Source organism: Hypanus sabinus, chromosome 13 (genome assembly GCF_030144855.1).
Source record: "Hypanus sabinus isolate sHypSab1 chromosome 13, sHypSab1.hap1, whole genome shotgun sequence".
Taxonomy (NCBI): Eukaryota; Metazoa; Chordata; class Chondrichthyes; order Myliobatiformes; family Dasyatidae; genus Hypanus; species Hypanus sabinus.
The window spans coordinates 46,496,459-46,523,444 of NC_082718.1; the positions used below are offsets into that span (position 1 = coordinate 46,496,459).

General features: G+C 39.5%; 1 protein-coding gene across 3 annotated transcripts in view; it reads left to right on the forward strand.

The window, feature by feature from the left end:
- The first annotated feature begins 3,682 nt into the window (after nt 1–3,682).
- The window catches only part of kif21a (kinesin family member 21A), a 131,154-nt gene continuing 107,850 nt past the window's right edge, over nt 3,683–26,986 (forward strand). For 2 of the 3 annotated variants that reach the window (XM_059987556.1, XM_059987557.1), the window contains exon 1: nt 3,683–4,082. In XM_059987556.1, the coding sequence (XP_059843539.1) occupies nt 4,048–4,082 (35 nt within the window). In that variant the 5' untranslated portion in view covers nt 3,683–4,047. Of the gene's footprint in view, nt 4,083–4,319; nt 4,423–26,986 lie in introns of those variants that run through there. The other variant, XM_059987558.1, reaches the window with a different exon arrangement.

A 26,986-nucleotide genomic window follows, 5' to 3' on the forward strand; every position in this document is an offset into this window, starting at 1 on the left:
TACAGCTTAATTTTTTTTTAACTAATTGCATCAAGATCTGGTATCGTGGCTGAAGGATGGTTGTAATTGGGAGCTGAATGTCCGAGGTTAAAAGTTGTATCAGAGGGATAGGAAGGTAGGCAGAGGGTTTGATATGGCTCTACTGTTAAAGAATGGCATCAAATCAGTAGAAAGATGTGACATAGGAATGGAAGATGTTGAATCCTTGTGGGTTGAGTTAAGAAACTGCAAGGGCAAAAGGACTTTGATAGCAATTATGTACAGTCCCCCCAACTGTGGCTGGGAGGTGGACCACAGATTACAACAGGAAACAGAAAAGGCGTGTCAAAAGGACAATTTTATGGTAGTCATGAGAGATTTTAATATGTAGGTCAATTGGGAAAATCAGGTATCTCAAGAGAGTGAGTTTGTTGAATGTTTAAGAGATGGTTTTAGAGCATTTGTTGTTGATCCTTCTAGGGGATCAACTGTACTGTAATGAACCGGAGATGATTAGGGAGCGTAAGGTAAAAGAACTATTAAGAACCAGTGAGCACAATATGACTGAGTTCAATTTAAAATTTGATAGGGAGAAAGTAAAGTCTGATGTAGCAGCATTTCAGTGTAAGGGAAATTACAGTGGTATGAGAGAGGAGTTGGCTGAGGTAAATTGGAAGGGACTGTTGGCAGGGATGTCAGCAGAGCAGCATGTGTTTCTGGGGAAAATGAGAAAGGTGCAAGACCTATGTATTCCAAAAATGAAATACTCAAATGGTAAAATAGTACAACCATGGCTGACAAGGGAAATCAAGGCCATTGTAAAAGCAAAAGAAAGGGCATGCAACAAAGAATGAATTAATGAATGAATTAGTAAAAATTAATGGGAAGATAGAGGATTGGGAAGTTTTTACAAACCTACAGAGAGCAACTAAAAATCATTAGAAGGGAAAAGATGAAATATGAAAGCAAGCTAGCAAATAATATCAAAGTGGATCGTGACAGCTTTTTCAAGTATGTTAAAAATAAAAGAGAAGGGTGGATATAGGACCGCTAGAAAATGAGGCAGGAGAAATAATAACGGGACAAGGAGATAGCTGATGAAATAAATGAGTACTTTGCATTTGTCTTCACTGTGGAAGACACTAGTAGTGTACCAGATGTTGTGTGAAGGAGAAGAAGTGGGTGCAGTTACTATTACAAGAGAGAAGGTGCTCAAAATGCTGAAAGACCTAAAGGTACATAAGTCACCCGGACCAGAGGAACTGCACCCTAGGGTTCTGAAAGAGGTAGCGTTAGAGATTGTGGTGGCATTAGGAATGATTTTTCAGAAATTATTGGACTCGGGCATGGTGCTAGAGGATTGGAAAATTGCAAATGTCACTCCACCCTGTAAAAAAGGAGGAAGGCAGCAGAAAGGAAATGATGGACCAGTTAGCCTGACTTCAGTGGTTGGGAAGATGTTAGAGTCAAGTGTTAGGATGAGGTGATGGAGTACTTGGTGACACAGGATATGATAGGACAAAGTCAGCATGGTTTCCTTCAGGGAGAATCCTGCCTGACAAACCTGTTGTAATTTGAGGAGATTACAAGTAAGATAAATAAAGGGAATGTAGTGGATGTTTTGTATTTGAACTTCCAGAAGGCCTTTGACAAAGTGCCACACGTGAGGCTGCTTACCAAGTTAAGACCCCATGGTATTACAGGAAAGTTACTGGCATGGTTAGAGCATTGGCCGATTGGTAGGAGGCAGCAAGTGGAAATAAAAGGATCCTTTTCTGGTTGGCTGCCAGTGACTAGTAGTGTTCTGCAGGGGTTGGTGTTGGGACCACTTTGTTTTCTGCTGTATGTAAATGATTTAGAAATAGATGGCTTTGTTGCCAAGTTTGCAGATGATATGAAGATTAGTGGAGGGGCAGGTAGTGTTGAGGAAATGGGTAGGATGTGTAAGGACTTAGATAGATTAAGAGAATGGGCAAGAAAGTGGCAAATACAATGCTGGAAAATGCATGGTCATGCACTTTGGTAGTAGAAATAAATGTGCAGACTATTTTCTATATGGGGAGAAAATCTAAAAATCTGAGATGCAAAGGGACTTGGGAGTCCTTGTGCAGAACGTCCTGAAGGTTAACTTGTAGATTGGGTCAGTGGTGAGGAAGACAAATGCCACATTAGCATTCATCTCAAGAGTTCTAGAATACAAGAGCAAGGATGTGATGCTGAGGCTTTGTAAGGCACTGGTGAAGCCTCACCTTGAATGTTGTGAACACTTTTGGGCCCCGCATTTTAGAAAATATCTGCTGGCAGTGGAGGGGGTCCAGAGAAGGTTCACAAGGATGATCCCAGGAATGAAAGGGTTATTCGAGGAATGTTTGATGGCTCTGGGTCTGTACTCGCTGGAATTCAGAAGGATGAGGGGGGGGGGGATCTCATTGAAATCTTTTGAATGTTGAAAGGCCTAGACAGAGTAGAAGTGGAAAGGATGTTTCCCATGGTGGGAGAGTCTAGGATAAGGGGACAGCCTCAGAATAGAGGGGTGCCCTTTCAAAATAGATGCAGAGAAATTTCTTTAGCCAAAGGGTGGAGAATTTGTGGAATTTGTTGCCTCATGCAACTGTGGAGGTCAGGTCACTGGGTGTATTTAAGGCAGAGATTGATAGGTTCTTGATTGGACATGGCATCAAAGGTTACGGGGAGAAAGCGAGAACTGGGGTTGAGAAGGAGGAGAGAGAAAAAAAAAGCAGTCATGATTGATTGGCGGGCAAACTCGGTGGGCCAGATGGCCTAATCCTGCTCCTATGTCTTGTGATACGTAAATCTGAATGCGCAGAAACATAAGAAACTACAGAGAATCGGGATTTAGTTCAGCACGGCACGGTACACCCTTCTCTATCATTGGTACAGGTGGCGCTGCTTCAAGAAGGCAACATCTCATCAACGATCCCCATCTCCTCGCCGCTGCCATAGCAGGAGATTCATACCATCACCAGGCTCAAGGATAGCTGCTTGCATTCAACTATTCAGTTGATCGGCAAGACCCTAATTGCTAAATTTACTTTAATTACTTTTTAACCTAAAATGGACTTTTTGGTTTAATCGTGTTTTAATAAAAAATGTTTTAACAACGAAAATATTGTTGTTTAATGCTGCAAACAAGTTTTTAATTGCACCTATATACTAAATGTACTTGTGCATATGACAATATGTTCGGTTTTATTTATTTATTTATAACTCTTAAGCGAGCAGACCCAATGAAACCCACCGGGTCAGTAAGCGCTTTCCGGACAGGCACGCTCCCGTGTACGAGCTGAAAGCAGAGGTGCCTCCTTGCATGACTGCTGTCCTACCCATGTGATGGCACCTGTCAGGTTCGCGGCAGATCACGTCAAGGACTCCAGACAGCCGCGCCGCCACCACCTGCCAGGTGCTTTATTAAACCGTGGCGGACGTCACGGTACAGCAACGTCTCTGATTGGACAACTTGCTATCCATCAAGGCAAAGTTTGCCCTTTTTGCTTCAGGTTGGGTGAGGCGGGGTTGTTTACTTTTTTTCACTTGACTGGTTTACCATTCGGGGGGGGGGGGGGGGGGCGGGTTTCCTTTTTAAAACCTTGCTCCACAGCCGGAGGGTGGTCGCCATTGCCCTGTGATACAGGGGTCGGGCCGCGGCCCGGTCAGCCAATAGCGAGTGGCGGGGGAGGTGCCGCGTCTCGCCGTGCGGCTCGGCTCCGCTCCGGCGGCGCATTGCGGATCGACGGCCAGGCTGAAACGGCGGCGGCGGCGGCGCTATCGTGGGGAGGGGGTGGGAGGAGCTTTTTTAAACGGCGCCGACTGGGCCGTTTGGGTCACGGCGACCACTCCTTCACCTCCATCTCTCTCGCGTCCCAGTCGGGGGGAATGAGAAGGACGTCGTTTGGCTCCGTCCAGCCTCAGTCTTGCCCGGATCCTCATCGGATGGGCTCCCGGCAGAGTCTCCCATCCGCAGGGAGAAAGGCAGCGCGTTGAGTGGCTCTCGTTCCCTTGCTCCAGGTTTTTTTTTAAGAGGCTTGCTCCCTGAACCGAGTCGGTACAATGGCGGATGACTGCTCCGTCAGGGTGGCTGTCAGGTAAGGCCGTATGGACAGGTTATCTATTTTTTCGCCTCACATCTGTTTTTTTTTACCTTACAGCTAAATTCGATTGCTTGTCATTCAAATACGCATAATTTTAGCATTTTAGGTCCTTTTGAAAAATTGCGGTAGATAGGATTTTTTTTAACGATGAGCAAAGAAGGTTGGATAAAACGGTTATTTTTTCAGTACAGTATACATTTTCATCGGTTTGGAATAAAAAGGAAGGGGAGAGAGAAGCAAAGACGTCTAGATTTCAAGTCATTGCTTGAAGGATTCGAGATGAGAAAACATTACATGCAGCGTTTTAGAACTGGCCGCCTTAAAGATGGCAGAGGTAAGAATCCTCATCATATTTAGACAGTTCTTGAATGCACACTTGAAAAGCTGCGAGCCACAAAGCACCATATCCAGCATTGGACGCCGAGGTTAAGCTGGTTAGATTTTTTTTGAGGCTTAATAGACTGATCGGCTTTATGTTTAAAATATTTTCTATGCGTTGCAGGTTACTGTACCAAGTATTTTACCTCATCTCAAAGTGATCTATCTTTTATTTCTATGGTTTGATTTCAAATATTCCGAATGACTGTTCGGCTGTTCTGTTAACGTCATTCTAGTTGCTTGTCAGCTGTGGTGCGAATTTTTATTTTAAAAAAGCAAGGCTGTTTAATGGATAAACACGGTTTTCTGCAGGTTCATGCTCTCTTGGTGTTTATCTCTCCAATCACATGATATCAACTCCTTCTCCGCCCCCACCCCTCCCAGAAAATGATGGATGTTACTTTGCACAATGTAGTGTTTTTTTTTGTGGAGAGAAAATAAGATGTTGTCCATTGATGATGGCATCCTGTGAAGACACACTATTGTATGTGTTTTCTGATGACATCCATCTCTACCTTACATGACTTTCATTATCTCATGCTGCCTACTTCACAGCCTACGACTTGCCTGTTCTTTGTATAAATGCAGTACTGGAGTTTCCACTGACAAAATGTTGGTCTGACTGAAGCCATTGTCTTTGAATCCCACACGCATTCAGTTTAGCTGAAAATTCCATCTCTCCCTGGCTGACAAACATAGCCAAGCTGCCTGACTTATCTAATATGTCTAATGTTTTGAGATGTCTATTGCAATGATTCGGGCACACAAAATTTTCCCTGTGTGCAAAATTAGGTGTTGTGTTTTGTGATGGACTATTTAAGAGCTATTCTGTAGGGTGAGCCTTGGGGGTTTCTTTTTTCAAACAGAATGGCCTTGTGGGCTATATTTACAGTGACATCTATGTTGTGCAGAATGCTATATGCCTTGTTTGCAGAGAAAACTATTCTTCATTCTTGTGGTATAGTTTCAAACATGTACAAGCTACTTCTCTTGATTTCAACAAGAAACGGGGAAAAAGTGCTTTCAGGAGAGCCATTGGCTCTATAATTTCATTTACCTATCTCCACTATTATGTAACATTGACCCTAATTGACCTTTGCTCAAGCCTCAGATAATCTACTGGAAAACCACTGCCACACTTGCTCCCTTTTACAGTTTGCAGTTCCAGAACATTTGCTTTGCTCTTCATTAAATAAAGTGCATCCAAAACATTGCAGCATTTGTTCTCACTTGGACCAGGTCACCCTATCTTGCACCTCTGTTCTTGTTGATATATGCTAATTTTCCAATCTGTGGTCCTTGAATTTTGACCTCTTGAGTATATGTGTTTGTATATTATGTTATACTTAAATTAAGTACCTTTGGCAAAGCCCTTTCTACTGAAATCTTTAAAAATTATCTGTCTCCCCAACCCCTTGGTGCCTTTGACGTTGCTTAATCTAACCCTTTAACTGGGTATTTGATCACTTTTTGTATCTCCTTTTGTGGTTTGAAATCAGATTCCATTCATTAACACTTTCTCAAATTCCTTGCAATGGTGCATTTAGGCCCATTTCAGAAGATTTGTGTACTTGCGATCTTTCAAATTACACAGTCAAAAAAGTATTTTGAGACTACTTTTGTGTTCTTGTTTAGGGTTTGGTATTGCCAACCTTTCCTTAGGCAGATTTTGTGTCTCTCTTTGATCAGCATGCCTTTACTTGTCTAATATTAAATTTAGGAAAGGTCTAGCAATTTAAAAGGAAACTGCGGTCAGTTCAATATACTCTCAAATAAGCTCTTTGAACATAAAGTGTGGAAGTACTTATTATAGACCAGTTATCTCCAAAAGCAGTAAAGAGTCATCCCTTGAATTAATTCTTCAATCATTTCTGTGTGTAACTGATCTCCACCATGGAGTTCCAAATGTATTACATTTTGAGTTGTTATCTTGAATTTTGGAGAACGTATTTAATAATGGTATTCATTTCCCAAAATTACTTAAGTCCTTAAATTAGATTATTTGTGGTATTCTGTATAGAACATAGAACAATACAGCACAGTACAAGGCCTTTGGCCCACAATGTTGTGCCGACCCTTAAATCCTGCCTCCCATATAACCCCCATATAATTCCTCCATATACCTGCATAGTAGTCAAAACTATTAATCAAAACAGTTACTTGAAGTAAATAGAATAAATTAGTATATTCATCTGTTCTTCATTGAATGATTATTTTTGGAAGAAGAATAATAAGCTGAACTATTTTCTAAAATAGTTATAATCATTTTGTCATATCTATTTGCTTCATTCTGCAAAATAATTTTGTCAGAAAATACAAATGTGGAGTGGATTTGTTTTTAAATTTACACTGGATAGATTTCACTCCGCAAATGTGACTTGCTGATTCTTTTGCTGCAAACAGTCTGCTGGAAGAACTCAGCAGATCAAGCAGCATCTGTGGGAGAAAAGGAATTCTTGCCATTTTATAGTTTGCTTCTGAATATAACTTTTTTGTTTGGTTTAGAATATGGCACAAAAATTTTAAATAGAAGTGGGACTTCATTGGCCATCTTCAAATTTTTTTAAAAGATTAGTTTTGTGTTATGTACATTGAAACCTACAGTGAAATGTGTTATTTTCGTCAAATCAGTTTGAAATCTGGGAAGAAGCCCATCTGGTCACGGGGAAAATGTACAAACACCTTACAGACAACGGCAGGAATTGAACCCCAATTGCTGGTGTTTCTAAAGCGATTGCACAAACTGCTACAACACTGTGCAGTCCTCTTTGGTGTTTTATGAGACTGAAATTATGATTGTTCAGGTCCTGTATGACAAATAAAATCATTACTGTAGTCATACATTAACTTAAAATGGTGTTGGTGAAAGCGATGGTAAGATATTAACAATCAGCAGAAAGGCCATTGAACTTTCAAAGCCCATTCTTTCATGTAAGAAACAAAAGCAGAAATAGACTTTTCAGCAATTTGCTCTCATTTTCTATCATTTGGTAAGATCATGACTGCAAAGTATCATGGTGAACTTTTCCATCAAAAAATTATACATCAGATGTCTAATACTACAGCACAAAAATTCTGTTGCCACTATGATATTTGGTTTGCAGTGTGGCTTTCAATGGTGTTAGAATTTTGCTTGATTCAATATTTTCATGTTGAGTTTTAACATGCCATGCAAGAATGTTTGGAAAAATTATTTTGTATTTTGGAAGGCCCGGGTATCTTACTTATTGATACCACAAAGATGATAATCTCTGGATTACTACCAGAGCCACGTGCTAGTCAGAGTAGAAATAGGAGGATATTTCAGATGAATATGTGGCTTGAAAAATGGTGTAAGGGGGAGGGATTCAAATTTCTGGGGCATTGGAACCAGTTCTGGGGGAGGTGGGACCAGTATAAACAGGACGGTCTGCACCTGGGCTGGACTGGAACCAATGTCCTAGGGGGAGCGTTTGCTACTGCTGTTCAGGAGGCTTTAAACTGATGTGGCAGGGGGATAGGAACAAGTGCAGAGAGACAGAGGGGTGTAAAATGAGGGTAGAAGCAAAAAGTAGTAAGGTGAAAAGTAAAAGTGGCAGGCAGGCAAATCCAGGGCAAAAAGCAAAAAGAGCCACTTTTCAACATAATTGTATAAGGGCTAAGAGTGTTGTAAAAACAAGCCTGAAGGCTTTGTGTGTCAACGCGAGGAGCATTCGTAACAAGGTGGATGAATTGAATGTGCAGATAGTTATTAATGAATATAATATAGTTGGGATCACAGAGACATGGCTCCACGGTGACCAAGGATGGGAGCTCGACATCCAGGGATATTCAATATTCAGGAGGGATAGACAGGAAAGAAAAGGAGGTGGGGTAGCATTGCTGGTTAGAGAGGAGATTAACGCAATAGAAAGGAAGGACATTAGCCTGGAGGATGTGGAATCGATATAGGTAGAGCTGCATAACACTAAGGGGCAGAAAACGCTGGTGGGAGTTGGGTACAAGCCACCTAACAGTAGTAGTGAGGTTGGGGATGGCATTAAACAGGAAATTAGAAATGCGTGCAATAAAGGAACAGTAGTTATAATGGGTGACTTCAATCTACATATAGATTGGGTGAACCAAATTGGTAAGGGAGCTGAGGAAGAGGATTTCTTGGAATGTATGCGGGATGGTTTTCTGAACCAACATGTCGAGGAACCAACTAGAGAGCAGGCCATTCTAGATTGGGTATTGAGCAATGAGGAAGGGTTTGTTAGCAATCTTGTCGTGCGAGGCCCCTTGGGTAAGAGTGACCATAATATGGTGGAATTCTTCATTAAGATGGAGAGTGACATAGTTAATTCAGAAACAAAGGTTCTGAACTTAAAGAAGGGTAACTTTGAAGGTATGAGACGTGAATTAGCTAAGATAGACTGACAAATGATACTTCAAGAGTTGACGGTGGATATGCAATGGCAAGCATTTAAAGATCGCATGGATGAACTACAACAATTGTTCATCCCAGTTTGGCAAAAGAATAAACCAGGGAAGGTAGTGCACCCGTGGCTGACGAGGGAAATTAGGGATAGTATCAATCCAAAGAAGAAACATATAAATTAGCAAAAAAAAGCAGCACACCTGAGGACTGGGAGCAGCAGAGGAGGACAAAGGGCTTAATTAGGAAAGGGAAAAAAGATTGAGAGAAAGCTGGCAGGGAACATAAAAACTGACTGTAAAAGCTTTTATAGATACGTGAAAAGAAAAAGATTGGTCAAGACAAATGTAGGTCCTTTACAGTCAGAAACAGGTGAATTGATCATAGGGAGCAAAGACATGGCAGACCAATTGAGTAACTATTTTGGTTCTGTCTTGAAATAGTAAGGGACCGAGGGTCTAGTGAGATGGAGGAACTGAGGGAAATACGTGTTAGTAGGGAAGTGGTGTTGGGTAAATTGAAGGGATTAAAGGCAGATAAATCCCCAGGGCCAGATGGTCTGCATCCCAGAGTGCTTAAGGAAGTAGCCCAAGAAATAGTGGATGTATTAGTGGTAATTTTTCAAAATTCCTTAGATTCTGGATTAGTTCCTGAGAATGTAACCCCACTTTTTAAAAAAGGAGGGAGAGAGAAACCGGGGAATTATAGACCAGTTAGTCTGACATCGGTGGTGGGGAAAATGCTAGAGTCGGTTATCAAAGATCTGATAACAGCACATTTGGAAAGAGGTGAAATCATCAGACAAAGTCAGCATGGATTTCTGAAAGGAAAATCGTGTTGGACGAATCTTATAGAATTTTTTAAGATGTAAGTAATAGAGTGGATAGGGGAGAGCCAGTGGATGTGGTAAATTTAGATTTTCAAAAGGCTTTTGACAAGGTCCCACACAGGAGATTAGTGTGCATACTTAAAGCACACGGTATTGGGGGTATAGTATTGATGTGGTTAGAGAATTGGTTGGCAGACAGGAAGCAAAGAGTGGGAGTAAACAGGACCTTTTCAGAATGGCAGGCAGTGACTAGTGGGTTACCACAAGGCTCAGTGCTGGGACCCCAGTTGTTTACAATATATATTAATGATTTAGACGAGGGAATTAAATACAGCATCTCCAAGTTTGCAGATGACACGAAGCTGGGCGGTGGTGTTAGCTGTGAGGAGGATGTTAAGAGGATGCAGGGCGACTTAGATAGGTTAGGTGAGTGGGCAAATTCATGGCATATGCAATTTAATGTGGATAAATGTGAGGTTATCCACTTTGGTTGCAAGAACAGGAAAACAGATCATTATCTGAATGGTGGCCTATTAGGAAAAGGTGAGATGCAATAAGACCTGGGTGTCATTGTACATCAGTCATTGAAGGTGGGCATGCAGGTACAGCAGGTGGTGAAAAAGGCAAATGGTATGTTGGCATTCATAGCAAAAGGATCTGAGTACAGGAGCAGGGAGGTTCTACTGCAGTTGTACAAGGCCCTGGTGAGACCGCACCTAGAATATTGTGTGCAGTTTTGGTCCCCTAATCTGAGGAAAGACATTCTTGCCATAGAAGGAGTACAGAGGTTCACCAGATTGATTCCTGGGATGGCAGGACTTTCATATGAAGAACGATTGGATTGACTAGGCTTATACTCACTGGAATTTAGAAGATTGAGGGGGGGATCTTATTGAAACGTATAAAAATTCCAAAGGGGTTGGATAGGCTAGATGCAGGAAGATTGTTTCCGATGTTGGGGAAGTCCAGAATGAGGGGTCACAGTTTAAGGATAAAGGGGAAGCCTTTTAGGATGGAGATGAGGAAAAACTTCTTCACACAGAGAGTGGTGAATCTGTGGAATTCTCTGCCACAGGAAACAGTTGAGGCTGGTTCATTGGCTATATTTAAGAGGAAGTTAGATATGGCCCTTGTGGCTAAAGGGATCAGGGAGTATGGAGAGAAAGCAGGTACAGGGTTCTGAGTTGGATGATCAGCTATGATCATACTGAATGGCGGTGCAGGCTCGAAGGGACGAATGGCCTACTCTTGCGCCTATTTTCTATGTTTCTATAGATGGGAGCCTGCTAATTACGGAAATCAGAATCTTGCCTTCTGTATCAATGACTGACACAAATGTGAGTTCTCAAAGAAACAATTGTGTAGTTTCATTTTATACCATTGTTGGCACACAGCTCCTTGTACTGACTGATCCTGTTTTATTGCTGAATTATAGTTAGTGACTTGTGCTGATGGGGTAAATAGTATGCATTGTATTTGTGTACTATTTTACCTCAGAAATCTAGTTTCCATAAATGTTTAGCATTTTGTGGTAAATATCAAGTATATAGTATGTTATAAGGCACTCTTTGTTACTTTTAGACAACGCATCTTTATTCAACTGTCTACCGAAAATATTTTCATTACTTTCTGTTAATTCATGATTTGTCTATGACATTGTGCGTTAATAATCTTAACTGTGTTAAATCAGTTGTTTATTGTTAATGCATCAAATAATACTGAAGTAAAAACGATGCTGTAAGTTCTTGAAGATTAAGCCACGTACTTGTGGAGAGGAAATGTTTATTTCAGTTGTGCAACAGCCTTAGTATGATGCCTTTGGAATTTATGAACAATTCAGCAACCTTTTCCAAAATATTCTTATTTCAGAGCAAATGGGTAATTCTAAAAGCCATTGAGGATGCCTTTTTACTATAAATCCTGGTTTGTAATTAGCAATTTTAGTCAGTTATTTCACTCTAGTTCTTCCTAAACAGTAGGTTAGAATCTCTTAACAAAGGAACATTAATATAGAGTTTACTCCCTTGGAGCTTTATCTGTTCTGCAATGATGTGATGGCTGTTCTGTAATTTAACTCCATGTGGCTAACTTTTATTTCAGTATCACTGGTTAATAATTAGATTAGTATCATACTACTTCAGTGCCTTGAGCTTCTGAAATGCAATGTACAAGTGCTTGCAATCTTTGCTTTTGAAAGTCTTATTTTGTCATTTTAGCTTGTGCTGCTTGCTCAGAATTTATATCTGGGTGAAAGTCAGCAGCTTCAATTAACTCAATTTCTTCATTTTTATCAGAACTGGCCAGTTCTGTAGATTATCCACCTGTGATACCAACACATTTTTTCTCAGCTGATGCTCACTGATCTGACGGGCATTTCCTAAAGTTTTAATATGTTCTTTGCAGTTTGTACATGTCCATTTATTCCAGGTACCAGCTTCTTTCATTAATCTGTCAATCAAGTGGCTTCATCAACTGCTCATCAGCAAAGGACCCATTCTGTCATTAATACACTGTTTGCTTTCTTGCATTCCCATTTCTGAATTCAGATTCAGTTTATTGTCATTTAGAAACCACAAATGCAATGCAGTTAAAAAAAAATGAGACAACGTTCCCCCCAGACTGTTATCAGAAAAGCATATGACAAAACAGACTACACCAGAAATTTAAAGGTTTTAACGGTTTTCAATTGAAATAGCCCTCTGTTTCTCCTTTCACAAATGCTGTCTGATCTGCTGAGTTCATAGCAGCTCCATTTTTGCAGGATCAGCAGATTTAGGATGAGCAGTTTGACCAACTGCTCCTCTTTGTGTTTCACAACCAGACACTGTTGATTTTGTTCCTTATATATATAAGTTTTATATAAGGCACAGATTCTTCAGTTTATTATTGTCCATGTTCAGTATCAAATTCTAGTTTTAAAGTGCAAGGGATTGATTATACATTTTATCTGGCAGTGATTGGATAAAAATTGAAGTACAAGATTTGACTAAGTTTTTTTAACATTCCTTTTCAGTACAAGAGCCTACTTAATAGTTTGGGTTTTTGATCCAGTTATTTCAGCACCAACCTTCCTGTCCTTGGTCTGTGCGTTGATCAAGCAGCCTTGATGTGCTTCAAAAACCAGCAATGTGAAGCCTTTACTTGGCACTGAGCAGATAGCAATTTTTTTTTAACAGGCAAAGCAGTCAAACCAGGAGATTTGGCCACAATATTTGAATGCAGTGTTGAAAGTAACAATGAAAAAGGGTTATTGTCAGTGCTTAACAGTAGTTGTTGTTAAACTGTTGCTATGTGTGACTATGTAGAGTAACAAAATCCTGACTTGTTAAGATTTGGAAGTTAATCAATTTTTTTCAACAGATATTGGTACAGACGTCCTTCAGCCGAGTTCACAGTAGATGGTGGAACTAGGCCAGTTGGCTTAGACTCCCTGTGATTAATCATAGGAGCATTAAGATCTCTTATCAGTAAACACAATGTTAAAGATGTGAAGAGTGTTTGGATAGTTGGCTGTCACATTTTTGAGTTTTATTGGAACATTGTTCTAGCTACAGCCTTAATACATTCCCATGAGGAAGACAGGTGGAGGGAATTCAAGCAAGACCTTTCTGGAAAGTTATAAAGAACATTTCACAGATGATTGACACAAGATGACTAAGGAAAGTGGTGAGATGAGGATGTAGGATAGCAGATGGGTAGTAGAGATAAAGGCTACTGGCTGTCAGCAAAGGAAGATGTTCTAGTTCTGGATGGGATAAAATTGATGAAATACAAAGAAGATTAAGGTGGATAAATCACCAAGTCCAGGTGGGCTGCATCCTTGGTTGCTGACAGGAAGTATAGGTGATTAGAAATATTCAGATAAGGATGTAGGAATAAAAACAGTAACTTCAGGCTGGTAAATGTGATTTTGGTGATGGAAAATGTTTAGGAAAGAATAATGAGGATAGAACTGAGCAAGTGTGGCTTGATTAGACATCCTTTGTTCAAGGCAATGTGGTGTATCCAGATTTCCGAAGTATTTGATAAATCACCACATAACAGGCTTTTCAATAAATTACCACATAACAGGGTGTTCTGTAACAGCATTGATGGAAAGTAAATGAAGTAATAGGAGGTGTAGGAGTGAAAGGTTACTTTAGACCATATATGTCAAACTCAGGGCCCGCAGGCCAAATCTGGCCCGTGGTGGAATTATCTTTGGCCCGCGAGATAATATCTAATTACTATTAAGGCTGGCCCCAGTAATCGAAGCACCTGTGGCGTATGATATGGCTAATGCTGAGTTTATTCAGGTACCATGTTTTCAGGGTTTTTAGTGTTTATTCGGTTTCCCTGGTTTATTTCCTGAATATCATTAATGAATAAATTTTTTTTCGATTAGAGCTGGCCTGCCGGTATATTGCATGCACCACTAATACTACAAATCCCACAATGCACTGCCAGTGCATTGCTCAGGCTTGCCTTCCTCTCTCATCAGCATCCTTATGGCGCTAGTCACGTGTGGTCAACTTTCAGCTATCCCTCACCCCAAAAATGGCTGAACGAAAGGTGGACTTTGAAAACAGGGGTTTTCAAGGCAGGTGGGAGGCAGAGTATATGTTCTCAGATATAAAGGGCAAACCTGTTTGTCTTGTGTGCGGAGACGGTGTGGCTGTAATTAAAGAATATAAAGTAAGACGACACTATGAAACGAAACACCACGACAAATACAAGCATCTGGACAAGAAACAGAAGCCCGCGATGTGCGGTCAAAAGAGTGGATTGGTGGGCAGGATCCGGGAGAAGATGTGGGAGGAAAACGGCGCAGGTGAGCTGACAGCTTATCACTGCATCATACACCAGGAATCGTTGTGTGGCAAAGCCTTGAAAATGGAACATATAATGAGCACCATAACACGAGCAGTTAACTTCATAAGAGCCAAAGGTTTAAATCACCACGAGTTCAAGTCGTTTCTGGAGGAGTTGGGTTCAGAATATAATGATTTGCCCTATCACACAGAGGTGCGATGGTTAAGCCAAGGAAAAGTGCTGAAAAGATGTTTCGAGTTGCGTGAGGAGATCTCAGTTCATGGAAAGCAAAGGGAAAGACACAACAGAGCTCCGGGATAAAAAGTTGCTTTGTGAAATGGCGTTTCTGTATGACATCACGAGCCATCTCAATGCACTCAACCTGCAGCTTCAGGGGCGGGGTCGTGTGATCACAGACATGTACGCTGCAGTGAGGGCTTTTAAAAACAAGCTGCGCCTGTGGGAGATACAGATGCAGCAAGAAAACTTGAGCCATTTTCCTTGTTGCCAAACTATGAAAGAGCAGGTTTCTACCGCAGCGTTCCCACGTGCAAAGTTTGCTGAAAAACTTAGCATACTTGGTGCCGACTTCACACAGCAATTTGTCGACTTTGAAGCCCAAAAAAGCAGGTTTGAACTGCTCAGTAATCCATTTGCAGCTGACGTGGAAAGCGCACCAACCAACATACAAATGGAGCTGATTGAACTCCAATGCAGTGACACACTCAAGGCAAAGTATGACTCGGTGGGCGCTGCACAGTTTCTACGTTTCATTCCCAACACAATGCCCCAGCTGCGTACCCAAGCTGCTCAAATGCTCTCTATGTTTGGCAGCACATAACTGTGTGAACAACTGTTCTCTTTGATGAAGATAAAGAAAACATCACACAGGAGTCATCTTTCTGATGAACACCTTCGCTCAATTCTGAGGATTTCCTCAGCTCAGAGCCTGACTCCAAACATTGATGAACTTGCATCCAAGATGAGATGCCAAGTATCTGGCTTAGACTAGTGTGAATCACAGAGAGTTGGCCTGTGGAAAAATGTTTTCATTAGAAATTACTCTGGAAAAGCTGCAGATAAAGCCATAAGAAATAAATGCAACTGATTTTTTATTTATTTAATGTTCAATGTTGTTTTTGTAGGCAATAACCTAAGCTTTGTTAGTTCCAGGTTAATATGTGTAATAAATTCATTTCAATAAGTTTTGCAATAAACGCTGAACCAGTCCGGCCCTCGACTTGTACCGATTTTTAAATTTTGGCCCACTGTGTATTTGAGTTTGACACCCCTGCTTTAGACTGTAGGGAAGTACAGTCAGCCCTCCTTATCCGTGAGGGATTGGTACCGGGGCCCCTCGTGGATACCAAACAATGCGGATGTTCAAGTCCCTTATTCAACCTGTCTCATTGCGGTGGACCTTAGGACCCAGTGGAACCCCAAACCTTATTTAACCTCTTAGTACAGTGGATATTAGGACCCGGCGGCGGTCTCTGAGTCTGCAGTGTTTCTGTTCACGAAAATAATCACGATTATGATAGAAAATAAAATGGAAATAATAAAGAGATTGGAAAGAGGTGAAACGCCATCGGTCATTGTAAAAGCGTTAGGCTACTTCGGTCAGCGATCGGAACGATTTTAAAAGATAAAGTGAGAAAGCCCCTGCCCTGATGAAAGCTACAATTATTATTAAACAATGCAGTGGTTTAATTATTGGGTTTTGGGGTTTTGAGTTTTTGATCCTCCACATCAACCCGGCACGGATGGACAGCGTACTCAGAAGCAGTCTGTCACTGGATTGAACTCGAGAACTTCTGTTCCCAAGCCCGGCGCTGAAACATACGTTCTTAAATGTTTTATTTGCATTGAAAGGTAAAATATATACTAAGACAAACGTTGGACTAACTGAAACTAAATAATACCGGATGTACCTGTTCCGACTTACTCGGTAAGAGAACTTCTGATTTTTTAAAAATCCCGATCCACAATAAACCACGCATATCCTCTGATATACTTTAAATTATCTCTAGATTATTTATAATACCTAATACAATGTAAATGCTATGTAAAGTAGTTGTTTCACTGCATTGTTTAGAGAATAATGGCAAGAAAAAAAGTCTGTACATGCTGAAGCAACAAGTGCTGGAAGAGCACTTCTGGGTTTTTTCGATTTGCGGCTGGTTGAATTCGCAGATGAGGAACTTGCGGATAAGGAGGGCCGACTTTATTATTTTGAAAATTGATCTTTCATTTTACTGAGTCTGCACTGACCAACTTTCACCCATTTAATCTAATCCAATTTATATTCTCTCCACAGTTCCAACTCCCAACCTTCCTCCCAATTCTATAACTGGCGGCAATTCTCATTGGCCAGTTAACCTATCAACTGGCATTTCTTTGGGATGTAGGAGAAAATGGGAACACTTGGAGAAAACTCATAAGGTCATAGGCAGAACTTGTAAACTACACAGAGCAACCAAGGTCAAGAATGTTCCTGGATTACTGGAACTGAGTTCCCTGGAAGTTGATACCAGGCAGGAAGAAAAAAGAATATGGAGGCAATAACATGTCAAGGGTACAAAACAATGGTTTGAGCAAGGAAAGAACTTTTGGTAAAAGAGAAACAAAAAAACCCGATGCTACAAATCTGAAATAAAATGAAAATCATGGAAATGATAGATCAGGCTGTGTGTTAAGGACAAGAAAACTTCGCATTTTAGGCCAATAATCTTTCATCAGATTTGAACATTAACTCAGGTGCTTGAGTACTGAGCATTTCCAACATTTTTATGTGCTTTTATCTTTGAATAAAACAGTGCTTATGAGAATTATGCCCATTTCCCTATCTTACACTTGAGGGGGAAAAGTGTAGAGGCTTCAGAGAATGCAAAATGAACTTTCTGAAATGTGGATGAGGAAGTCAATAGAATGGAGAAGCTGAAAATGTTTTTCATGGAACAAAGGAATTTGGGAGAGAATTGGGTAGGGGTACTTAAAGATATAGACTGAAGATGGATACACTGTTCTCAGTAGGTGGATCAATTTAATATAAAGATGATGTGCAAAATGACAGAAGGAATAATTCCTACTTGCCCGATTTTTTTTTTTCTCTCTCTCTCTGGGCATCAATGTCTCAGAGGATATATCTGGGGTCAATGTGCCCGTGCAGTCACGAAGAAGAATGCCGGCATCTCTGCTTTGTTAGGAAATTTGAGGAGATTGGAACATCACCAAAGACTGTTGGGAATTTCTATAGATGTACATTGAAGAGGCTTCTAACTGTTTGCGTCACAAGATCACGCAGAGGGACGTAGACTCAGTCAGGTCAATCACAAGCTCAGCCCTCCCCGTCATTAAGGACATCTTCAAAAGGTGGTGCCTCAAGAAGGTGCTATCTATTACCGAGAGGCCTCATCAACCTGGGCCTGCCATGTTCAAGAAGGAAGCCTGAAGACCCACACTGAATGATTTAGGAGCAACTTCTTCCCCTCTGCTGTCAGATTTCTGAACAATCTATGAACATTGTTGTTGTTCCATTTTTTGCCCTATTAGTTACTTCATAATTTATAATAATTTCTTTATCTTTGGACTGTATTGCTGCTGTGAAACAACAAATGTTAGATCCTAAAGGTCTGTGATTCTAATTCTGAAATGAAATTAGGATGAGGAAGTCATAGATTTCATCTGAGTATTCAGGGCTGGTTAAGTATCTGACAAGAAGGAATTTGCAAGACATGTGGATCTGACTGGATTGCTCTTGTGTGTAGCCAGCACAGATCTGATGGGTGGAATGATTGCCTTCCCTGCTGAAAACATTTGTAAGTTGTTTGTGTCAATGTGCGGAAATTGGTTTTGATTTGGTATAATGTTTATTATACTAAATATAATTTTGATTATACTAATATTTATCTTAAGCAATGCAACTAATATGCAGAAATTGAAAATAGTGCAAGAATTAAGTTTCAGGAAATTTGGGCTGTGCAACATTTGTTAAAGTAACAATTTAAGTTGCAATGGGATGAAGGCTGTGGTGAATTCAAGAAACTGGACAGAAAGAAATTTATGATTAGCTGTGCATCCCAAAGTTTTCCTTTCATAATTTGGACAAGAAACTATCTCAGATTTTGTTAGCTTTTTAGTTGGAATTAATTTGGAATATTTTGCGAAAAGCTGTGTCAGTTAGGATGTCAGCAGTTATTTGAAATAAAAATGTCAGCATTTGTAGTTCACCAAAGAATAATGTATGCACTGTTCTAAGCAGTTGAGGAATTGTGGGATTTTCTAAATACATTTCAACTGGAAAAACTGAAGTTTCTCTTGGCTGTTCTCTCCTGCTTGGTGGAAATAGCAGTTTTGCCATTTGAATGGAAATGTGGTTATAACTGGCAGTATTTTTTCCATGTTTAAATAAAATATTGAGAAGACCAAAATAATTAGTATCCTGTTTCAATGACTATTGGCCTGTAGTTGAAACATTGACCTCAATGAAGTGCTTTGAGAATTTGGTAATGGCCCACATCAGTGCCAATCCCCTGCTAATCTAGATCCCCTACAACTTGGATAAGGGAAAAATGGGGTCTATAGTAGTTACCATTTGCCTCTCCCTACATTCAGCACTGGATCACTTCCAACAACTAGAGTGCATATGTCAGGATACTATACCTTGACTACAGCTTAGCTTTCAACAATGTAATATATAAAGTCACCTTAATTCCTGGACCTTGTCTTTATGCATTCCCAAATGCTACTGACTTCTTGACTTCCTGACTGGAACAGTTGATTTAGTTAGTCAGAATTGGTCATAAAATTTTATGACTCTCAGCTCTGGTGGTCCCCACGGTTGTGTACTCAGTCCCCTGCTCTACGCCCTGTGCACCCATGACTGTGTGGTATCTTTGTTGTAAGATACAATACCAACTGGTTATTCAAGTACCCCTATTATTGGCTAGGTCAACCACAATGATGAGGCAGTAAAAGAAAGAGCACTGGAACTTCCTCATGGTGTCAAAACAAAACAACCTACTGCTTAACGTCAACAAGATGAATGAGTTTATTGACCTAAGGAAGTGGGTGCCACAGACTCAACCCCATCCTTATCACCCAGTATATTGTAGAAATGGTTGACAACTTCAAGTTCCTTGGCATCCGTATCACAAGTAACATCACCTATTCCCTTCATACTGTGGTGATCAAGAAAGCACATCTGCTTCATGTACTTTATTAAGCTTTCTCCCCACTGCTTATTTTTCTGAACCAGTTATCTCTTTCTTGCCCCTTCCCAGCAATGCTGTTGTGTTATCGTACTCTTAACTCTATCTCTGGTTATTCCATTCTTGACAGTTAACATTTCATTTTTGCACTACTATTTTTTCATCATTTTGTTGTTCTCTACTTGTTATATTTATTATTACCATGTATGTTGTTTACTCTGTAAGATTCATGTGGATATGTTCTCGATAGGACAATAACTTAATCTATCTTGAAGATGAGAAGGGGGCACCTAATGATGGGAGCATACTTTATAAAGGGAAGTAAATATTTGCTGGGTATTTCTTGGGAATAAATCGGTATTTGATGTCATCAACTCTATTATAAAAGTGATGGGGGTGGGTGATGGTAGGAGACTGTAACTAATGCTTTTAGGGTGTAGGTACTGCAAGTGTACTGCATACCCTGGAAAAGTAATTTGGTTAATGTGCAATTAACTTTGTTTTTGTTCCCCTAAAACTGCATACAGTTAATTATACAAACCATATTTCAAGATATGTTCCTCCCTCAGCCTATGTGATGAGGAATTTGCAGAATTGCTGCCTCCCATTTTTTTTCTCTCATCATGCTGGGCTTTGTTTTGTTACTAACACTGTTTTTGTTCCTTATTTTTCCTTTTCCTTGTTTGGACCTGCAGTACTGATTTAAGTTATTGCTGTGGAAGCAGTGCATCTGTCTCTTTCCAGATGTGTCTGGTGATCGGACTTTTAACAAGTGGCCAATGCTTGACAGATTGCAGTAGCATTCAGCAGGTTCAGAATCAAAGCATATTTACTGTACAGCTCTGCAGATAACTATTTCATTTTTTTTCAGTTTAAAAAAAAATTCTTCTATAGAATGGATTCAAAAGCCATTCTGCATGAGTGAAAAACTCTGGGATAGTTTCAACAAATGATACTTGTGCATGATTCTGTTTTAAAAAAAAAATATTTTTAATGGCATACCAAATTTTCTGAAGTGACTAGTCAGTTTAGGTTTGTGAATATGGCGTGCATTGTAATATGGGTTTAAGTGTTCCCTGTGGTTTCTGGTTGTTTAATTTGCACTATAAGTAAATTAAGTTTAATCCTATTTTGAACTTGTGGATGATTCAGGCAATTAGCATAGTTTGCTTCCCAGATAAAGTTTGTTTTTTTTTAAAGGAACTTTTTCTTTCCTGAAGTTGGAGGCCTGTCTGTATGTGAAGGTGGGGAAGGAACTTGTTTTTGCTTTTGTCTTGTTCTGCACCTAGCACATCCTTGGATATGTTGGTTGTTAATGCAAACCATGCATTTCATTGTATACACTGGAAATCGCAGATGCTGGAAATCCAATGCAAAAAACACAAAATGCCGGAGGAATTCAACAAGTCAGACAGCATCTATGGAAATGAATTCAGTTGACATTTTGGGCTAAGACCCTTCTTTAGGACTGGAAAGACAGGGGGAAGATGCCAGAATAAAAAGGTTTGGGGAGGGGACTAAGGATAGGATTTTATTGAGTATTTGAACATTCATGTGATTAAATAAATCTGAATGCCTTTTGCCTTGGCCATTTGCTGTTGATTGCTACGGATTCAGTAACGTGATTCTCCCTATTCATGTGATGCTTTGCATCTGTATGAAGCATATAAATTGAAGGAAACCCATATCTTAAATAAGAAAATTTCAATTGCATTGATCTGAGCAGCGAAAATTCATGTTTTGAGAATTATTTTGTTTTGTTTATGCATCAGTGCTGAAGGGGAAGGAGGAGTTGCTAGTATATATGAATTGGAAAGGATTCACATGGCCTCAAAGGGCCATGAAAATACTTAATCTGAACACGTGTGAATACTTCATTTTGGGCAAAATAGTGCTACCACTGAGACAAGGTTGATTCATATTTATCATTTGCTATTCCATGTTTTTGGTAATATAGGAACTCCTCTTAAAGATTAGCTTCATTTGTCACGTGTACATTGAAATGCACAGTGAAATGTGTCATTTGTGTCAAATCAAATCAAAAGTTGTGCTGGGCAGCAAGTGTTGCCAAGCTTCCAGCATAGTATGCTCCCCATAACTCATTAACCCTACAATATTGGAATGTGGGAAGAAACCAGAGCACCCAGAGAAAACAAACACACTCATGAAAGAACATGCAGTTAGTGGTGGGAATTGCATCCTGATCTTGCACCCAGAGCCGTAAAGCATCATGCTAATTGCTGTGTTGATTTTTCCTTATGTTGCACTCCTAATGTTAGAAATTCTTCATGCATACTTAAGCTTTTGGGGTCAAATAGATTATGCAGTTAGCTTTTTCATGTTGTATTTTTCTTTTAGCATTTGGTTGTTGACTGATGGAGATGATTTGCAAAAATGTTCTGAAGATTACACATAACACATTTTTAAAGCAGGGTGAATAGTTGTATGCACTGTTTTCAGGGACTGAGTTCTCTTTGAAAAGTGATTATGTTACATTAAAGATTGTCTTTGGAAGACAGAATCAAGTGTGTAAAGAAGTTTTCTCACTCCACCCTTTCTAAATAGATTGAATTGCTTTAAATCCAGATATGAGCCATAAAACTATATATCACGCTACTCGCTGCTGATTCATTCCTTTCAATGTCTGAGCCCTAATTCAAACTCAGGATTCTGTTTTTTTTTTAAATGTTTGTGTTTCTGAACCACTTCTTTAAAGGTAGTCATTTTATTTAACAATACCGTTGTCACATTGGTGAAATGTACCCTATTTTGCTCCAGGAAGTTCATTTTGCTGCTCTGCAGACTGGGCAATTCTGCTTAATCGAAGAATAATAAATTATATTCTAACTTGGATTGTCGCAGTAACAGGACACAACTGCAGGATGTATTCAGAGCAGTGTCCTAGCCTCAACTAACATCATAATTTTAGAAGTGAGAATGTGCAATCATCAGCAAAAATTACTTAATTCTATTTCCAATTCCTCAGTGGATAAAGCAGTTACAGCAAGATTGCAACAGTATTCCAGTATTGGAATCAAGATCATGTTTATTCATCATGAAATGCATTATTTATGTTAACCAACGCACCTGAGGGTGTGGTGGGGTAGCCTACAAGCATCCACTGTTCAAAAAAGGGGGTTCAAGAGCACCTTCTTAAGGGTATGAAATGGCAGCCTTGTATTATAAATTGTGGATTTATGGTAACTGGAGGCTAGAATTCAAATCAATAAAATATTCAGGACCTGCTAAGGAGAATGAGCCAATGTTTTGGATTTGATCACAGTTCTAACAGAAGACTGATGGGAATTAAGGTGGTCCTTGGTGGCTTGAATTCCTAATCTTGATTTAGTTATCTTGTTACCCAACAGCAAGTTTCAAAATGTCAAATATGGGTGTGATTTTGATCTGGATGATTGTTTTGTCAAATTAATAGTTCAATCCAAAAGAAATTGGCAATCCCTCCCTTCTGTTATTTGCCCCTCCCTGATCTCATGCCATCAAATTTTTCTCTGCAGATTAAAACTTGTCCAAATCCTGTTTATTAAGGTGAAATAAAACTTTTTCTCTCTATGGATGATACCTGACATACTGAATATTTTCAGGGCTTTCTAGTTTTGTTAAAAGTTTTCAGCATAAAATTAAAAGAAATAATAGAAGGTTTTGTGCAAGTTGCACATGTGATGAGGGTTCAAGTCCTCAGTGAGTTGAACAATTCCCACAATTGGTATATTTTCCTCCTACAATAGCTGTTAGGAAGTTGAATCTTGCACATTTTGTTTGTTTGTGGTTTTGACTGACTTATCACTGCCAAGAAGCAGGGAGCATTGAAAAACTTTAAGATAGGAAATCTGATAATCTTGAGCAACACATAGGTTTTGCTTTTTCATCCAAAATGCATTATCAGAAATGTAATCTTTTATTTTGGACTGTGTGATGTCAACCATTTATAAACTGTAGCCCAAATAAAGATTAATCTAATGTCTTTGTGTGTAGAGTTAAGCATATCTCAATCAGATTTAAGTGTTTGTTACTATATAGAAAGAGTATGACGAATCATAGGATTTTTCAGATGGTTAACAAAACTTCATACTACTTTAATAAAGCCATTCTAAATCACACACGGTTAACCTGTGGGGGGGGGGGGGAAGGTTTTTAAAAATTCTTTTAAACTGAGACTAGGTGATACTGTATTTTGAAAGAATAAATGGGAATTTGCTGTGTTTTTAAGAATCTAACGTAACAAAAGGAACAGGAGGAGGTGATGTCTCTTAAACCTCCCCTATTATTTCAGTAAGTCCATGCCTGATCTGCAGTACCTGCCATGATACTGGTAGGTTTTGATTTCAAAGTAGACTTGGTGCAAATTGTTTTCTTGATATCATGTACTAGTGGGGGTGGGGGGGGGAAATGGCTAACCTGGGGGAGGCAACAGTGGCCATGCCTCTGGCAGAGTCTGGCCCTGTAGCTCAGAAGGGTAGAGAAAAGAAGAGGATGGCATCAGTGACAGAGGACTCTATAGTTAGGGTGTCAGACAGGAGATTCTTTGAACCGCAGGAAAGAAACACTGATGGTAGTTTGCTTCCCAGGTGCCGAGGTCCAGGATGTTTCTGATCGTGTCCATGATATCCTGAAGTGGGAAGGAAAACAGCCAGAGGTCGTGGTACATATTGGTACCAATGACATAAGTAGGAAAAGGGAGGAGGTCCTGAAAACAGACTACAGGCAGGACCTCAAAGGTAGTAATCTCAAGGTTACTACCTGTGCTACGTGACAGTGAGTGTAGGAGTAGAATGAGGTGGAGGATAAATGCGTGGCTGAGGGATTGGAACAGGGGTCAGGGTTTCAGATTTCTGGATCATTGAGACTTCTTTTGGAGCAGGTGTAACCTGTACAAACAGGGCTGGTTGCACTTGAATCCGAGGGGGAACAATATCTTGGCTGGGAGGTTTGCTAAGGCTATTGGAGGAAGTTTAAACTAGAATTGCTGGGGGGTGAGAACCAAATAGAAGAGAAGGGTGGTTGGCTCACAAATAGAGAAAGCTTGTAGACGGTGTAAGAGGGAAGACAGGCAGGTGATAGAGAAGGGATGCTCTCAGACCAGTAGTTTGAGGTGTCTCTATTTTAATGCAAAAAGTATAATGAACAAAGCAGATGAGCTTAGAGCGTGGATCAGTACTTGGAGCTGTGATGTGACCATTACTGAGACTTGGATGGTGCAGGGGCAGCAATGGTTACTTCGTGTGCCAGGCTTTAGATGCTTCAGAAAGGACAGGGAGGGAGGCAAAAGTGCTGGGGGGCGTGGCACTGCTGATCAGAGATAGTGTCACGGCTGCAGAAAAGGAGGAAGTCCTGGAGGGATTGTCTACTGAGTCTCTGTGGGTGGAAGTTAGAAACAGGAAGGGGTCGGTAACTCTACTGGGTGTTTTTTTTTGGAACACCCAATAGTAACAGGGACATCAAGGAGCAGATAGGGAGACAGATCCTGGAAAGGAAAAATAATAACAGGGTTGACATGGTGGGAGATTTTAATTTCCCAAATATTGATTGGTGTCTTCCAAGAGTGAGGGGTTTAGATGGGGTGGAGTTTGTTAGTTGTGTTAGTTGTTTCTTGACACAATATGTAGATAAGCCTACAAGAGGAGAGGCTGTGCTTGATCAACTATTGGGAAATGAACCTGGTCAGGTGCCAGATCTCACAGTAAGAGAGCATTTTGGAGATAGTGATCACAATTCTATCTTCTTTATCATAGCATTGGAGAGGGATAGGAATAGACAAGTTAAGAAAGCTTTTAATTGGAGTAAGGGCAAATATAAGGCTCTCGAGCAGGAACTTGGAAGCATAAGTTGGGAACAGATGTTCTCTTTTTCTTTTCTTTTTCAATCTTTATTGAATTTCATATATAAAAAAACAACATAATGTATTAAATAGGTTACGAGTACATTAAATTTAAAGTTAAATTAGTAAGATAATAATATCTTATTAAACTATCGGCAAAAAAAAAGATCATAAAATAATCAATCTAACCTATATTGATCATACATGAAAGGGATTAAGAAAAGTCAACAAAAGAAAAAAATATATATAAAAATGCAAGAAAAAAATATATATAAAAAAAATAATAAATCTAAACTAAACATGGGCAATAATAATAGTTTATATGTATATGATAGTGTCAAGAACTCCAGAACTCCATACCAGAACAAGAATAAAAAGAGAAAAGATCTGGAAGCAGCCAAATTAATTCATATGAAAATGTCAAATAAACGGTCCCCAAGTTTCTTCAAATTTAATTGATGAATCGAAAATAATACTTCTAATTTTTTCTAAACTCAGACAAGAAATAGTTTGAGAGAACCATTGAAATGTGGTAGGAGGATTTACTTCTTTCCAATTTTGTAATATAGACCTTCTGGCCATTAATGTTGCAAAGGCAATCATTCGTCTAATTGAAGGGGAAAGTCGACTATCATCCTCATTTGGTATACCAAAAATTGCAGTGATAAAATGAGGTTGTAAATCAATATTCCAAATTGAGGAAATGGTAGCAAATATGTCCTTCCAATAGTTATGTAAGGTAGGACATGACCAAAACATGTGGGTCAATGAAGCCACATCTAAATGACATCTGTCACATTGAGGGTTAACATGAGAGTAAAATGGAGCAAGCTTATCTTTAGACATATGAGCTCTATGTACGACCTTGAATTGTATTAAAGCATGTTTAGCACATATAGAAGAAGAATTAACCATTTGTAAAATGTTTCCCCATTTTTCCGTTGATATATTGTATTGAAGTTCTTTTTCCCATTCCTGTTTAATTTTACTGGATACCTCTGGTTGTATCTTCATAATCATATTATAAATAAGAGCCACCACTCCCTTCTGACAGGGATTTAAAGTAAAAATCATATCTGAAAAATCTATCAGAGTTGAATTAGGAAAGGATGGTAAAACTTTACATAAAAAATTTCTAATTTGTAAATATCTAAAAAAATTAGATTTAGGTAACTTAAATTTGTTGGAAAGTTGGTCAAAAAACATCAAACTACCTTCAAAAAAAAGATCACGAAAACATATTATACCTTTCCTTTTCCATATGCTAAAAGCTTAATCTGTTAAAGGTTTAAAAAAAAATTAAGTAAGATAGGGCTATCGAGAACAAAGTTTTTCAGAGTAAAAAACTTACTAAATTGAAACCAAATTCGTAATTATGTTTGACAATAAGGTTAGATATCTGTTTATTGAATTTAACTAAATCAGCAGGAAGAGAAGAACCAAGAACAGAGAATAAAG